The sequence below is a fragment of the Abramis brama genome, assembly GCF_963993115.1.
Source record: "Abramis brama genome assembly, chromosome: 12".
NCBI lineage: Eukaryota > Metazoa > Chordata > Actinopteri > Cypriniformes > Leuciscidae > Abramis > Abramis brama.
Genome location: NC_139974.1, coordinates 11,567,715 through 11,583,077, shown reverse-complemented (window position 1 = coordinate 11,583,077; position 15,363 = coordinate 11,567,715). Strand labels below are relative to the sequence as shown.

Below are 15,363 nucleotides of genomic sequence, written 5' to 3'. Positions count from 1 at the left end.
TACTGGTAACGTTAACGTTAAATGGGGCCGAACCGACTAACGTTATCTCCCGCCTCGGCCTTCATCCTCCCGTCGCGCCGAGTCCGACAACTAGTGCCATCGTCGGCAGTGCGTGCCCACCAATGAGTGTAAGTTGCCTTGTGTGCTTATGTTATAATTATAGTAGGTAGTCCAGGCTCGAACATGTATGGCTTTGTAAAACAAATTAAGCTGCTAGGAGCATCCATTCCGGCTGTAGCGGTGACAGTTGAGTGTGGCAACGGCAGCGAGCTTTCCCGCGAGTGGGCGTGGTTTCAGCGCAGCCAGCGGACACGCCTCCAGCGTTTGAGAGCAGAGACTACTGCTCATTTTTTCAAGATTTTGATAGCTTATTTTATGTACTTACCGGCTTTTTTTATCATTCAAATTTGGCTGGGTGGCTAATAACACATTTTTCTGTGGTGTGACAAACTCAGAACACATACTTAATTTTGACTTTACAGGGACTTTAACGTAATGCGTAAATGCGCGTAACTAACATAAATAAAGCAAGCTAGTATTCATAGGCCACGAAGTGTTGGCGAAATAACATTAGCGAACCGGAGGGAATATGGAATTTTTCCCAGAAAACTTCTTGCACAAAATAAATTCAAGCACTTTCAAGGACCTATATCTATGCATGTCTAATTTTAGAAACTTTCCAGGGCCTTGACATTTTTTTTTCAGATTCACAAACTTTTAAGGATTTCAAGGACCCGTGGAAACTCTGTATCAAAGACCTCAATATCGATAAGCTCCGACATTACCAGTTCTGCCGTCAGGCACAACAGAAAATAAGAAAATATGCATACTATTTATTATTGCTATATAGACGTTATCTTGGAAATTCTATGTTGCAAGATGGTTTTTTTATATGCAATAATAAACCATTTGATTGTGATGCATTTTTGCTATTCACAATCCAGAAGAAACAGATCTCTCTCAGGCGGAGCTACAGACTGCACAGCACGAAAGGCCCCTGTAATTTCGCTCTAAATCTAAAAAAAATTGTGGATAACTCAATTGTGGTCAATATATTCATCCTTGATATTTAATATTTTGGCTTTCACCACTATTTGTGTTTGTCTTTTTTCAGAAAAAAATATTAAAGTCCTAAACCTGCAAGGTACCAACACAATACAACATATGTCTAATGTTTGTTAGCGATAAAATCCCAGAAAATATTGAGATTGACATTTTTTGTCAATATCACACACCCCTAGCTAAAAGTTAAATTGATTTCGACATCTTGCTTCATTCATGCATGTATTCGTTGAATAAATTCACGTAATGATGACTCACGCATATAGTCTGTCCCTTGCCGCCACCTACTGACAGCCAGCAATTTTCTAAATCCTAAATGGATAGTAAATGGATAGTAAATCCTAAATGGATAGTTTTGCCCAAAATGTTTTTAAAGACCTATTAAAATGTTCATTGTAAAAGTTTTTTTTTTATTAAAATAACAATTACAACATTACCATAAATAATATAACCAAGGGAACATTTGTGGTATTACTTTATTTGAAAGAAAAAAAAAAAGTTATCAGTGATCTTACATATCAAGCTTGAATGATCAGGATCAGTATTGGCTGATCATGATAAGAAATCAGTAGTATCCCTAAAAAAGTACAGCGACTATAATAAACAACCAAAGAACAACTAGGTCAAATTAGAGATCTCTCAATCATCATGATATTACATTGCAAAGAAAACTGCAGAGCTTTGATCATAAAACGAATCATTTAAATATCACCTTACTAATATATTAGTATTAGGAGAAACAGGATGACAACTAACATTTATGCATTTTTGTAGTACCGGTAGTCTGCTATACCAAAAAATCTCATTGATTTACATTACAAGCAGCTACCAGAATATTATCTTTTTGGTATAGCCTATTAATTACAGAATCTGCATCAAATTAAACTATTTTTTTCAGTTTGGGCCTCTGAACAAAAAAAAGTGTTGTTTTTTTCTCCTCTAGTGAGCGATCCATATTCTATTATTCTATCTAGATCATACTACAAGTTTTAAATATTGTCTAAAGTTTCAACCAATGGTTTAATTAATAAAAAAATCGATTTTCTGACTATTGTTTCATATGTCTGGCTTTGCAGGACTTATCACCAACTTGGCAAAATTAAAAGTGGATATTCAATAGTGTATTAGTATATGTTATAATATTAACTAAGATTAATAAATGCTGAAGAAGTATTGTTCATTCTTAGTTCATGTTAACTAAAGTAGTTAACTAATATTAACTATTTAACCTATTGTAAAGTGTTCCCGAAGCAATTCACTTGTTTGTAAACAATGCTACCTGACGTTGTACAAATGGATCTGGGATATATATATATATATATATATATATATATATATATATATATATATATATATATATATTATTTACAACCATGCAATATTTCTACTCATCCAATGGCGATTCCTGACAGAATACATCATTAGTTACTGTACCTTATTTCTGATGCACACCACGCCTACTTGGCATTAACATAAATAACTAATATTAACTATTCAGACAAACAGGCCCGTCAGCAACACTGACATTAAGTCTTAAAGCTGATGACTGTACACAAACTCCCTCATAACTAATTAGCGGACACCGCACCTTCACTGACCCACGCACAATCCCCGTAGCCACGGCAACACCGTCAACCACAGTTAAACACCCGCCATGTGAACGCCACAGCCCGGCAAAAGCCCACCATATGACGGGCGTCCCTTAAAGCACTTTTCATCTCTGTAATCTGTAAAGCTCACGACCGTGCAACTGTGATCAGGTGGATGCATCTCTGCAGGAACTGACATAAGCCACTCAGCGACATGCTGTTGATGCACTTGCTGTGAATTATTAGCACGGTCGGTATTACTAGGCGAATCGCTCACCTCATCGCTCCCGCTCGTGCAGAATCCCGCCTCGCGCTGGAGCCTGTGTTTCTCCGCCAGCCCGAGCAAACACGACAGTGACGGGTCCTCTCTCAGCGTAGCTCCAACGTCGACGGGCCTCGGCCCTTTTCTGTCTTCATCCCTCACCCGACCGATATGAGAGCGTTTCTCCGTCCTCAACAGGCTCCGAGACGTCCATGGCCGACCTGGGAAACGGCAGCGAACGGTGGCGGAGGTGTTTATGGTTGCTACAACAGCCGAGGCTGGTAATCCGCCTCCTGCTGCCGCCATTATTACATACCACAACAACAACTACGGCGCTTGAGCTCTCGAGAGGAACAAGATGGAAAGGCGCGAGATAGCGGAGGAAACGAACGGCATTATGGGAGATGAAGTGTTTCTCTTTTTTTGGCCGTTTGCCGAAGCGTCATTCTGTAAACACTTCATAATATATTCAACAGTTTAATCATATAAACTAAATCATTAAAAAACTAAATCTGAAATAAATAAAAAGTTTGCATGTGTGTTTTATGTTTTGTATCATATTTGATACATCAGACTTTAATACAGTAACGTTAGCCTATTATATATAGTGAGAATATGGAGTTCACACTCGTGGAGGGAAAAAACACCTGCATTTTCTTCAGAGGCCTAAACTGAGCAAATGCAATGTGTAATTTGATGCACTTGCTGTTGTTTATATGGCCAAAAATTAAAATAAAATTCTGATACATTGTAATGTAAATCAATGAGATCATTAACAGTATAGCAAGACAACTTGTCTTGTTGTCCCAATAGCACAAGTTGTCACCCTATATGTCCCAATAGCATACGAGTATATATATAAATGCTTTTGGTTTTTAAAGCCCTGTAGTTTTAATTGTGGGGGACAAAACATAATAATAATTAATATTATAAGAATAGTAATCAAAATAATCCAATGCAAGTCAATTCAATGATGATTGAGAGATGTGCAAATAATCATTCTTCAAAAGTCTGTTGTATCATATTTGATAGTTACTTTTAACATGATTTTTCTAAAAATGACATAGGCCTATGGACAATTAGGCAAACCTAAGTTGCTTTTCTGCAGTAAATGTTTATCTTGAAATATTACTTACAATAGCTATAAAAGTTATTTTGCAGCAGAGTTGATAATTTAGAGCTCTTAGAAATGAAAGTATCAAACATGACACAGCAGCCTACTGTATCATATTTGATACTTTAATTTCTAAGTGTTCTAAATTATCAACTTTGTTGCAAAACCTGTTGCACACAATCTACTACATGCCTTCTGTTCTCTTGGTAAAAGGCATAAAAACTTCACACTGTGGTACGTGTCTTTCTGCTGTGAAATCTTTATTGATTTTATTGATTTTTATTAAGTAAACGTAAGAATGACTTTTATAGCTATTGTAAGTAATTATTATTTGTGAATGTGAATCATTTAAAGCCTAATGAATTATTTTGTCATTTGCACTAGCAGAACGTTTTGGGTTGGGGAAAAGTAAAATATTAACAATATTTAATGAATATACACACAAATTGATACTACACCTAGGCAACGCTCTCGCTCTCTCTCGGCTGCTCCCATTAGAGGTCGCCATTGTGTAAACATCCGCAGTTATCAGGCCACTTCTAAGCATAGAGTGCTTCTAAGGTAACTACCGATCACTATTTCAACAAAAATAGTATTTTCTCAAATAAATACATATATACATTAATAAAAAATCATCAATCACGATCATTTAAACTAGGTATTTCCCGTGAACTAGCGATATTTTTATTTTTCCCAGAAGCCTTTGCAAAGAGTGTCGTCACAGCCTCGTTAGCGCAGTAGGTAGCGCGTCAGTCTCATAATCTGAAGGTCGTGAGTTCGATCCTCACACGGGGCAGGACTACGTTTTAACTTCTACAAGTGAATTAGAAGTCTACTTATAGGTGATGCGGGTGATATATGACTCGTGGAGAAATCTGATTCTGTGAGAAGTTTGATTTGAAGAAAATATTACATAAATAAGCAAAAACAAATATATATATGGACAATATTCCATCGATAACTACAGCAGAATGTATGATCTTTTGAGCACATCATTAGTTTCTTTTTTTAGACTAAACTTTAATGTGTTTTTTTTTGGCTTATTAATAGAAGGGTTTATAATGAGGTTCCAATTGCAATAATTGATCAACTTTAAGCATAAATCAAATTTTAAAAAATCCCTAAAAAACAATTATGAAGAAATTCATGCTCCATTGCTCATGTAAAAGTGTTGAGTAATGTTTACAAACCAGTTCAGGTCCATTGTCATGCAATGAATGATTTTATTGCAGCACAGTAATTATATTTAGGTTAGAAGCATCAAAATCACAAAAATAGTTCAAATGAAATTAAAATTAAAGGAGCAATGTAGCCGGATGTGCATTGGTGATCCCACCCTTCAGAACTTCTTCCTCCCTGAACTCTGCTTTAACAGTTCAGCTTTCCATTCAGCAAAGGGTTTTGTGTCTGTCTCCTGACAATACCAGTTACCATAATACCGCAGATGAGTTGACGTTATCCTCTGTTTATTGCACTTTCTGAACCGGATATATCGTCGTACAAACTTCCTGGTATAACTGCCATCTTTTTCCTTGACCAGTTATCTCTTCCAACAGTATTGTGTGGTGAAAGGAACAGGAACCGAATGGCAACTTGCTGGTGGTGGTGCATCAATCTTTTGTGTGGAAGGTGTTAAAACCACCATCATTTGTTTTGACAGAGAAGGACCAGAAAGCAAGAGGGGCAAAGTCAAGGACGAACCTGACTGGGTTTCAGCAAGAGCAAGAACTGAAGAACTCAAGAACTGGTGAGGCTTTTTCTTGAGTTGTGTTGTTGTTTTCCATCACAGTGTATGGAGGCAAGTTTGAAATGAGGGGCTTGTCATCACAATAAATCTCCATACTATCCTCTTCTTTTATGGAAACAACCTTCTCTGGATCCGTCATTTCATTCGCCAGTGAGGATGTGTTGGGTGCAAAGAGATCCTCCACCTGAAACTGGGAACCTCTGCTTATTCTGGAAAAGATTGAATGATGCATATTAATATTAATAAGTGTATACTTGACATACCACCAAAACGTTGTGGAAAGCTTAAGTATATTATGCACACATTGATGGAGAATCTTCTAACAGAGATGGGGCGGACTGCTGTGTGATCGTCCAATCCCAGACGTCCTCTTCTTTGGAATAGCTCTCACTTCTGGCCACTTGGACGTCAGTGATTTCCATCTGTCTAATGATAAAATTGCTGTCCTGGAACGCATTGCCATTCTGCCGGTACAGGTACTCCAACCCAATCAGCTCACCTAAAACACAAGGAAGTTGAAAATAAATGAATTGGCCAGCAACGAAAAAAGGAACACATACAATCACGTTTTAAGCATGTTTTATTAATTGTCTGGAATTAGTATGTAACTTACCAGTGTATTTACTTGTACTAGTATTAGACAGAACCTTCTTTTGAAACACCTCCTCTTCAAGCTGGTTGACAGCATGCTGAAGAAAAGATGAGGTTGCCTTCAGGCTCTCAGAGGTAACAGCAGTAGCTTCATTCCACCTTGCCAATGCATCCAACAAGTAGATTTGGAAAAATGTAGAACAAGTTGGCACACCTGAAATAAAATACATACAGGTTAGTCTCTTAAATTTCATTATATTTTGTACAGCATATGAATGTTTCAAACTATGTTTGCACATTTTCTGTATTGTGTATGCACTTGATTTACTGTATAAACAGTGTACATTGGACATAGCATTGCAGTGCCAATGAGTTGCCCAATAATTTGCATTAAGATAAATTATGTCTAAATAAAATGTCATCTATGAATGAAAAAAAAAAAACACTAATGAGATTTTACAACAGAATTTTAAGTGCCAAAATCTATTTTTATTTATTTATTTGGTTGTTTTATGTCAGAATCTAGGGTGATTGTCATGGCAAGAATGGGTTAAATTAGTTAAAAACTAAGTAAATACACTAAGAAAAAGAAAATGGATAAATAATTTTCATACAGAAAGAAAAAGCAACAAAAAAAACTATCCTATTGACGCTTTAATAAACTTCATTTATGTTCTAAATAATACCATCATTTAATGATATTGAATGCAGTATTATAATCCAAAACCTTTTTTCAAGAATAAAAGTAACATTGTAAGAATAAAATCATAAAGCTTTAAGAGTAAAGTTGTGAAGTTACCAGAATACATAACATAATTAGGACATTAAAGGCATGATATTGTGTGAAAAAAAGTAGAAATATTTTGAGCTACAAAACAGCTACCATTCAAGGGGTTGAAGATCAACCACAACAGATGCCATATACAACTTTTGCTGGATCATTGTTACAATAATGTGTTGCATTTTCAAATCAAACTCCATATATTTGACTTCAATACTGTTTTTACCTGGAATGAGCTGGTTCAGATGCTGGTGGAAGGATTCAACAGAGGTGGAACCTCTGACACATTTGTAGGTTGGCAGAATGTGGCCTCCCACCACCAGTGTCCCAGTCTGCTCGTAGAGTTGTACACCAAAAGGATCCACTATACACGGCACATGTTTCTTCTGCAAATCCCATATCTCAGCCATTCTATTGGAACTAAAGAGCGGCACTCCCGACGAATCCCATCCCGACTTGCCATCATAGAGCTGAATGAGCGTTGTGATGCGTTCTTCAATGTCTCTTGCATCGCGCGTGGTTCGCCTACAGTGGAGAGCTAGCTCGCTTTTGCTGAGGTGATGCATTAGATCATCATCAGAAGGCTGCAGGATATCGAACTTGAGCATGGTACGTTTCGCCTCCTTCAGCTGCTTCAAGTCTTCCTCATCCCATTCGAAAATACAATGGCTTAGGCGGTCCATGAAGGTTGCGTATATCTGATGCGACTCTGACGTGCAGCCTGCAGCAATCCGCCCCATGAATTCCGAGATATCCAACCTGACCTCCATGTCCTTCCAGTCTATGAATGTTGCCCTAAGAAAGTTGGACTCGCAGCAGTCTCTGTTGACGTACAGAATCTCAGGAGGAGCCACAGCGGCTTCCTTGTACCTATGTATGACACCTGAGATCATCGCTTCAAGACCGGACTCTTTGTTTTCTGTAAGCACCGACATAATAACCTGCCCTTGTTCGTTGGCGACACTGGTCGCCCAAGTTCCTGAGAAGTTCCTGAGAAACTTCTTGGTGGAACCCATCTTTAGCACGCGGCCAAACTGTGAGGTTATGTTAGTCTTTATCTCATTCATTCGGTGAAGTACATCCAGAGCAAACACTTGCCTGAACCAACAGTGTTTAGGAAGAGGAAGCATGGCAGGTGGACTTTGAAACATCACAGGATGGGCAAAGCCTTTGCAATCTGTCAGATACTGTACAGTCTTTTGCAGCCATTCCTCAGTGTGATGTTCCTCAAGTTTCTTCTGGATTTGGCTGATGCTGGTCCCCAGACATCTCTGACGGTTAAGGCGAACGACCATCATGTCGCATGCCGCCTGTGATGCAAGAATGCAAGGGAACTGAACTCTATGTCCAATATCAAGTTGTGACACTATATCGTGACTCCAGCTAATCACTTCCCGCTTGCATTTTCCACAAACCAGACACTCGGATGCCATGAAGTATGACCTTTCTAAGTGGACTACCTGTCTGAGCTCCTGGTGCAGACCTGTTGACGTGAGCTCTTCCTTCACGCAGTCTGAACGTGGACAGGTAAGCTCGACGTTCCACAGCTTTCGTGGCATCCAGAGAAACAATGCATGACCAAAGTAGCGTCCCATCTCTGGCTCCTCGGTTAAGGTAAGAGGCGGGAATGGCGGGTACCACCACAATCTATCTATCCTAGCATAGTCCATTTCAGGCTGCTTTTCTGGAGACCACCTAAACAGGGCCTTTGACACCCAAGTGTGATTGGCAGGGGGCAAAGTGCGAATCCAGCCCAGAGGAAGACAAATTCTTTTACCTGAAACAATAAATAAGATTAACTATAGGCAAATTCAGTTGGAAGTGAGCATCCCAATGCCTTTCTCACTCCAAAGGGCAGAGCTCTTGAGGTGGGGCCTTTGGAGGGAGGAGGGCACATGTGTGTCCTTATGAAGCCTTTTAGAACCCACTTGCCAAAAGGAGAAATAAAAGACAACATGAATTATTCTATACATAAGTCAAAGGGTTAGTTCACCCAAAAATGAAAATTCTGACATTAATTACTAACACTCATGTCGTTCCAAACCCGTAAGACTTTCGTTAATCTTCGGAACACAAATAAGGATTTTTTTTATGAAATCTGAGAGCTCTCTGTCCCTCCATAGACTTCTACACAACTACCACTTTGGCGCTTCAAAAAGTTCATAAAGACATTTTAAAACTAATCCATATGAATCGGGCGACTTGATCTCTTCATCTGATGAACAGTTTAATTTAGGCTTTTATTCACATATAAACATTGATCAGATCGAGTCGCTTCAACCGCCGATTCATATGGGTTAGTTTTACGTTATAAAACCAGACCCAGTCATAAAGACCATTCATTTCTATTTTTAACTTAAAAGACTAAACAAATATCTTGTTTCTCAGGAGAAAGTCATTAAAATCATGCTAAAATAATTAAAAGCATGTTAAAATCATCAATTCAGCTGTTTGAACAAAGATTCCAGTGAACAAGAGAAATTTGACATTCTGGAGTCGTCACTAACAAAAGATCAGACCATAAACATGACAAGCTGTTAGAGCCAATATTTTTTTTTTTTTAAAGATGTAGAAATTATTTCATATGAGAAATGGCAAACTTATGTGTTGAACATGAGCCAGTCCATGTTCGTTAACTTCGCAACTCGACCATGGGGCTCAGGCTCTGAAATCTTACCAATTATGTCACTCCGCGAGTAGTACATGGTCTCTTCTTTGTCAGGCCACTGGAAGGCATTCTTGTTTCCATGTTGAACCATACAGTTCGCCTTTTGGGAGGGACTTGGAATTGGGGAAATAGAACCATGAGCAGGAGAAAGATGAACTGGACTAAAGGACACATCACGTTCTTCGGGTGATGGGGGAGTAATATCCAAAATGGCTGCCAGATCGTTCTTCTTCTTCCTGTTCCTTGCCTTTGTCTTCTTCCATTCCTCACGAAGCTTTTCTCTCTTATGTTTTGGGAGGCTGGTTATATTTTGTGGTTGAATTTCTCCTTTAGCTTTCTTTTCTTGATATCTGTTGATGGAACAGAGACAGCTGTTACATGTTTTCTATACAAGTGTACGTCTTAGAGAATGTTTCACCAACTCAATTTCCCTATTATAAACTTATTTACTTTCTCCTTCTCTCCCTCAGGATCTCCTCATGCCTGGCTTCATCCTGTGCTAACCTTTCCCGGTACCTCCTTGTCCTTTCTTTGCTCATGCCTAAAAACTGACAAAAATCACTTTAAAAACAATGATCAGTGACCGTTAACATACACATACAACAAACAAATGAAGACAGATATATATTTATGTTTAATATATGTATAATATAGGTATATTATGTATAATGAAGACAGATATATATTTATGTTTAATATATGTATAATATAGGTATATTATATATAATATTTACAATATTTGTTTAATATACAGTGAGTATATATAGAGACAGAGATATATTTATATTTATGTTTAATATTGCAAATATAACAGACGAGAATCTAGCTAGACATCTGACTTACCGGTAATTAGGCTTGTTTGAGATGCGCCTAGCCTAACCTGAAATGTATGCGAGAGTAGGCGGCTGCAGATGGACAGATCTCTCTCTTCTCGCAGTGGATCTTACACCTGTGAGATCAAAGATGGATATCGCAGGATTCACGGGATTCACGCTCATGCACAGTGTTGCTAATAAACTGGATGTAATTTAAGTTCTGTTGCTTTTATATGAAAATAATTATAATGAACAAAAAAACCATTTAATAACATACCAAAGACATGTTTATCAATCATTTTTACTTTAATTACAGAGATGTTTTATAAATATATTTGTATAAATATGAAAACAATCAAATAACCCATAGATCACACTGTCAGAGAGTTTGGGATCATTTACAAATACACATCATTTAAACACATAAAAACATGAGATCAGAGTTTTAAAATCAAACAGTTTAAACGAGAACAATACATCATGGTTGTTCAATGAGCATTAAGCTGTGTCGTCAAGCAAGTCGTTTCCCATCGTTCTTTTGATCAGCAGTCGGTGGAGAGCAACTGCGCTCGACTGCAGAATCCGACACGTCCGCCTTGCGCTCGCGAGAGATTTTTGACATACGTCAGCATGACATCAGAGCAAGGCGGACCGCACTTGGACACATTTCTAACCAGCATGCATCTCGCGCTGATCACCGGTGATCGGTTCTGCGCAGATTTTGCTCATCTCAAACAATCCTAATATGTCACACTACAGGACGGACTGTCACACCACAGGACTCTTTCACCTTTGCAGCCATTTTGAGTCATTGCTATACAAGACTGACCTTCAGCATTACAGTAACTGAATAAGTTCATTGTTTTAAACCTGAATATGATTCTTTTTAAAAAATATTTTTCTTTTTTCTCGAACTAGATCAGTCACACCACAGGACTATCAAAAATGGACACGTTCATGGTCTAACAGAAATGATGAAATTTATCAAATTAATAAGAGATTAACAACACTCACCTTGTAACCTGCTTAGCACTTCCTGGAGTGGGCTTGACTAAAGGACCCCTATGGCTGTCCATGTAAATGCCAGTACAAAAATCTAATATCCTATGTGTCACACTGCAGGACAGCATTTGTGTTTCAAAACTAAATGTACTGTAAATATTATTTTAGTACTTTTTAGCATTTTGAAAACTTAAGTTAATTAAGTAAATACATACAAAATAATGCCAAGGCATTTATTAGCTGCTCCAAACATATCTGCTTTATTTTAGTCATCAATGTTAGTCACACCGCATGACATTTTGCGATTCACCTTGAAATATGAACAACACCAAATACATTTTACGTCCCAAAATCATAATATTGAAATAAAATGATGTTCTATGCCCCACTGGCATGTGTTGTTTTAGTTGAGAAATGCAGTTCAGTAAATATTTACACTTAATTACAGAAAAAACATGCGTCACGTCATCTACCCATATGTGTGTGTACCACTTTGCTTAAATTCTCCCCATGTGGGCCCCCATTAAAAAAGGGGGGGACCTGAAGCACCACGGACAGAACAGAGCAGAGCGAATTTTGGAGGGAAAGATGAACTCATAAATTATTTTTTTTACATCATTCATTTACAGATATATCTCAACCCGACCATAACTTAGCCTACAGCTGCAGGATTGAGCAACTGCGTTTGGAAACCCACTGAACACAGTAACTCAGTTAGTACTGAGAAACAGATTATCTTACCTTTGACATCGCGACAAAAAGGCACAAATGTAAAATCGAGGATGTCCAAAAGCTGAAGAGTTTCTCTGATAGATCAACGTTTAAACAAGCGGTTGGCTGATTCTTGGTTGGTATAATTATAGAAGTCTTGTGATTGGTTCATAAATTCTATTTGTGGTAGTTGACTACAACTAAGAAAATCAAGAAAAAAAATCAGAAAACCTCAGAGATTTCCAGTCATGGGAAACTCAAGGAAAATGTATTTATTTTTAAATTGGTTAAATGTTTTAGTACATTTTCCTGATTATGCTGTGCATTGAGAGACTCAATATTGAAATATTTTTGGAGACTTTTTAAAGTCTATCAATTTCAAGAATTTCAATAAAAATCCTCTATTGCAATCTTACTACAAATTATTTTAGAAATTCTAATTAAAAACAATCTGTTGTAATTTTGAACTGGAAAAGTCATATAAATGTATTAGTAAATTAGAACATTATAGATATAAAGCAAGACTAAAGAATGATTACATTATTTTCACAATGGGATTAAACATAATGAGAAAACTGATCTTTATATTCCCTTTCCCCATTTATTTATTTTTTTTGAATACCAAGAAGCACTAAGACTTACTATCGTCCAAATATTGCGTCCACCTAACTCAATCTCTGTTCATGACCAATCCGAAAAAACACTGTTATAAGTTTTAGGCTCTTTATTTCCACGAAGAAGTGTTTATACAGTGCAAGATTTTCTTATCAAGAAAACAGCCTTAACATCACAGTAGGATTTAACATAATTTCATCAACCATTACCATTTACTCAGTATTGAGTGAGTGATGTTATCTGCTCAAACAGTTTCCACTCTATAATGTGTCATAAGTCATCCAAAATCCAAGTATGCTGTTGAGTCCATCACCATAATGGGATAGGCTCTGCTAAAACTACTTAAAGATTTATCTTCAATCCCACTGATATATGTAATAGAAACAAAAGATGGATGCCAGCAGTTCACACATCAGTGAGAGAGAGAAAATGTAGGTTTTGCTTAAATAAGTGATAGGATGAGTGAGAACGGACACAGATATGGGGCCTTCAAGCGCGCGCCTGCTGTTTCTGTTTGAAGTCTGCGATTCTGTTCTCCATTAAAGGGCGGAAGTGACGGATCAATCCCTAAGAACAACAAAATATAAAGAAACAGATTAATCATGGAGATCTATTTATCTATTTACTTTCTTTTTTTTAAATACTCTGCCTTTACCTGAACTGGCCATGCGGCTCCATCTCCCAAAGCACAGATGGTGTGGCCCTCAATCTGCTTGCTGATCTCCCAGATCATGTCAATCTCTGCTGACTTTGCATCGCCTTTCACAAAGCGCCACATCATCTTATTCATCCAGTCCACTCCTGAGAGGCACAGAAAAGACAGACTAGTAAATATTCACTGTAATAAAACATATTGTACAGGTAAAAAACTTAAAATGTGCATTCACATTAATGATCATACCCTCTCTGCAAGGGGTGCACTGCCCACAGCTCTCATGCTTGTAGAATTCAATCAAGCGGGCAATAGCTCGAATAACATCAGTCTGTGAAGGGGCAAAACTTATTTTTAATTACAAAAATTCGGAAATGACATCTGCCAATGCTGATAGTTTGATGGTAATGTCTAGAGCTTTTGTGCTGTGTGATTTAAATGATCTTACACTGCTGAATGCTTAAGCTACTGTATAGACAGTACAATGACAGATCATTCAAAAAATAAGGTCTCTAGTCTATTGTGTTTCACTAATTTAAATATTCCTATCGTAAAAAATGCTAATAGGAATTTGCAATGAAGAAAAGAGGAGAAAATAAAGTTTTAAAGTTGTCCGAGTCCACAGAAACAAAACCATGTGTGTTATCAGAGCCCGTCTACTGAGAGCCTGCCCACTCCCTATTAAGTCCTATTGTACCAAATTTTGGTTGTAGTTCCACCAGAGTTCCACTGGGGGCGATCGCCCATGAGTGCAAAATGAATGGGAGTCTATGGGGCTAGACGGCTAAATTTGTCTCTTTCACCCGATTGCCGTTGAGAAATCTCAGATTTGATTGTAGGTGGGTTATAGGTCGAAAGTTGAATGAACGAGTACTTATGTCCTTTCGATTTCTTACAGGTTGAGTTGTTGTTGCCCATAACACGCTAGAATTCTGCTAATGAACGCTGATTGGTCAGTGAAGGACTGATTACGACCAGAGATACCGCTTGATGGCATCGTGGCATCCGAAGCGGGACCAGGAACAAACAAAACAAAAACTCGTCTCGTGTATTTACCTGTGTCAGCTGTGTTGTCGATGCCTCGAGAGAAAATAAAGTGCAGAGCGTGAAAACACCAAAGACTTTTTAAAGCAAATAAGTGACTCTAAAAAATCTAACACCCAGCAATGTGTAATTTCTTTGCATCTCCTTTCGAATACAACATTCAAATTACTAGACAAAAAATTATATCCTGAGAAAAGTGGATTTTGATGGGTATAGCGCCATAGACCTCCATTCATTCTGCACTCGTCCTGTGAGCGCCCTCATATGGAACCAGAGTGGAACTGCAACCAGTTCAGAAGCCGGAAGTTTACTGAGAGTGGAACTTCTCCCCTTATTAGACATTATCTGGTGTTATTTAACAAACGGACTCACTGATTTATCCATGACAATAAGTGCTGCTGTGCCGAGGCCGGTCTGAGCCTGAACGAGGGCATCAAAATCCATGAGAACGGTGTCGCACACATTACGTGGGATTAGTGGCGTGGAAGAACCACCCGGAATAACGCACAGGAGATTATCCCAACCACCCCGTACGCCACCTGCAGGGATCGGATGAATTATGGATCAATAATCCTCAGGAGCGGACATGATTCGACAATGAACAAAAACGTCTGTGTACAGATAGTATGAGGTGTACCTGCATGCCTTTCAATGAGCTCTTTCAGGGGAATGGACATCTCTTCTTCCACCGTGCAGGGGTTGTTGACATG

The 15,363-nt window shown here is 38.1% G+C and overlaps 3 protein-coding genes across 5 annotated transcripts in view; all 3 read right to left on the bottom strand.

Moving 5' to 3' along the window:
* The window catches only part of kmt2ba (lysine (K)-specific methyltransferase 2Ba), a 31,310-nt gene extending 27,921 nt beyond the window's left edge, over positions 1 to 3,389 (bottom strand). For 2 of the 3 annotated variants that reach the window (XM_084130549.1, XM_084130550.1), the window contains exon 1: positions 2,929 to 3,389. In XM_084130549.1, coding sequence (XP_083986675.1) covers positions 2,929 to 3,219 — 291 coding nt within the window. In that variant the 5' untranslated portion in view covers positions 3,220 to 3,389. The remainder of the gene's footprint in view (positions 1 to 2,928) is intronic. The other variant, XM_084130551.1, reaches the window with a different exon arrangement.
* A 1,847-nt stretch (positions 3,390 to 5,236) lies between these two features.
* LOC311093121 (uncharacterized protein) lies at positions 5,237 to 11,663 on the bottom strand. The gene is made up of 8 exons (XM_084130261.1): positions 11,644 to 11,663; positions 10,695 to 10,763; positions 10,265 to 10,355; positions 9,824 to 10,164; positions 7,373 to 8,923; positions 6,388 to 6,579; positions 6,078 to 6,273; positions 5,237 to 5,983 (listed from the first exon to the last, which is right to left on the bottom strand). Exons 3-8 carry the CDS (start codon positions 10,351 to 10,353, stop codon positions 5,740 to 5,742), a joined length of 2,613 nt encoding a protein of 870 aa, XP_083986387.1. The 5' UTR covers positions 10,354 to 10,355; positions 10,695 to 10,763; positions 11,644 to 11,663; the 3' UTR covers positions 5,237 to 5,739.
* A 1,385-nt stretch (positions 11,664 to 13,048) lies between these two features.
* The window catches only part of ndufv1 (NADH:ubiquinone oxidoreductase core subunit V1), a 6,686-nt gene continuing 4,371 nt past the window's right edge, over positions 13,049 to 15,363 (bottom strand). Inside the window, exons 7-11 of the mRNA XM_084130260.1 lie at positions 15,291 to 15,363; positions 15,026 to 15,192; positions 13,859 to 13,940; positions 13,613 to 13,758; positions 13,049 to 13,524 (exon numbers count right to left, since the gene is read on the bottom strand). The exon at positions 15,291 to 15,363 is cut by the window's right edge and continues 140 nt beyond it. Coding sequence (XP_083986386.1) covers positions 13,447 to 13,524; positions 13,613 to 13,758; positions 13,859 to 13,940; positions 15,026 to 15,192; positions 15,291 to 15,363 — 546 coding nt within the window. The 3' untranslated portion in view covers positions 13,049 to 13,446. The remainder of the gene's footprint in view (positions 13,525 to 13,612; positions 13,759 to 13,858; positions 13,941 to 15,025; positions 15,193 to 15,290) is intronic.

Coding starts and splice junctions, on each gene's coding strand:
- LOC311093121 (XM_084130261.1), bottom strand. CDS start 10,353: ATGAGCAAAGAAAGGACAAGGAGGTACCGGGAAAGGTTAGCACAGGAT. Junction 6,580..7,372: donor TCTGAACCAGCTCATTCCAG/GTAAAAACAGTA, acceptor ATTTTATTTCAG/GTGTGCCAACTTGTTCTACA. Junction 5,984..6,077: donor TTAGAAGATTCTCCATCAAT/GTGTGCATAATA, acceptor AATCTTTTCCAG/AATAAGCAGAGGTTCCCAGT.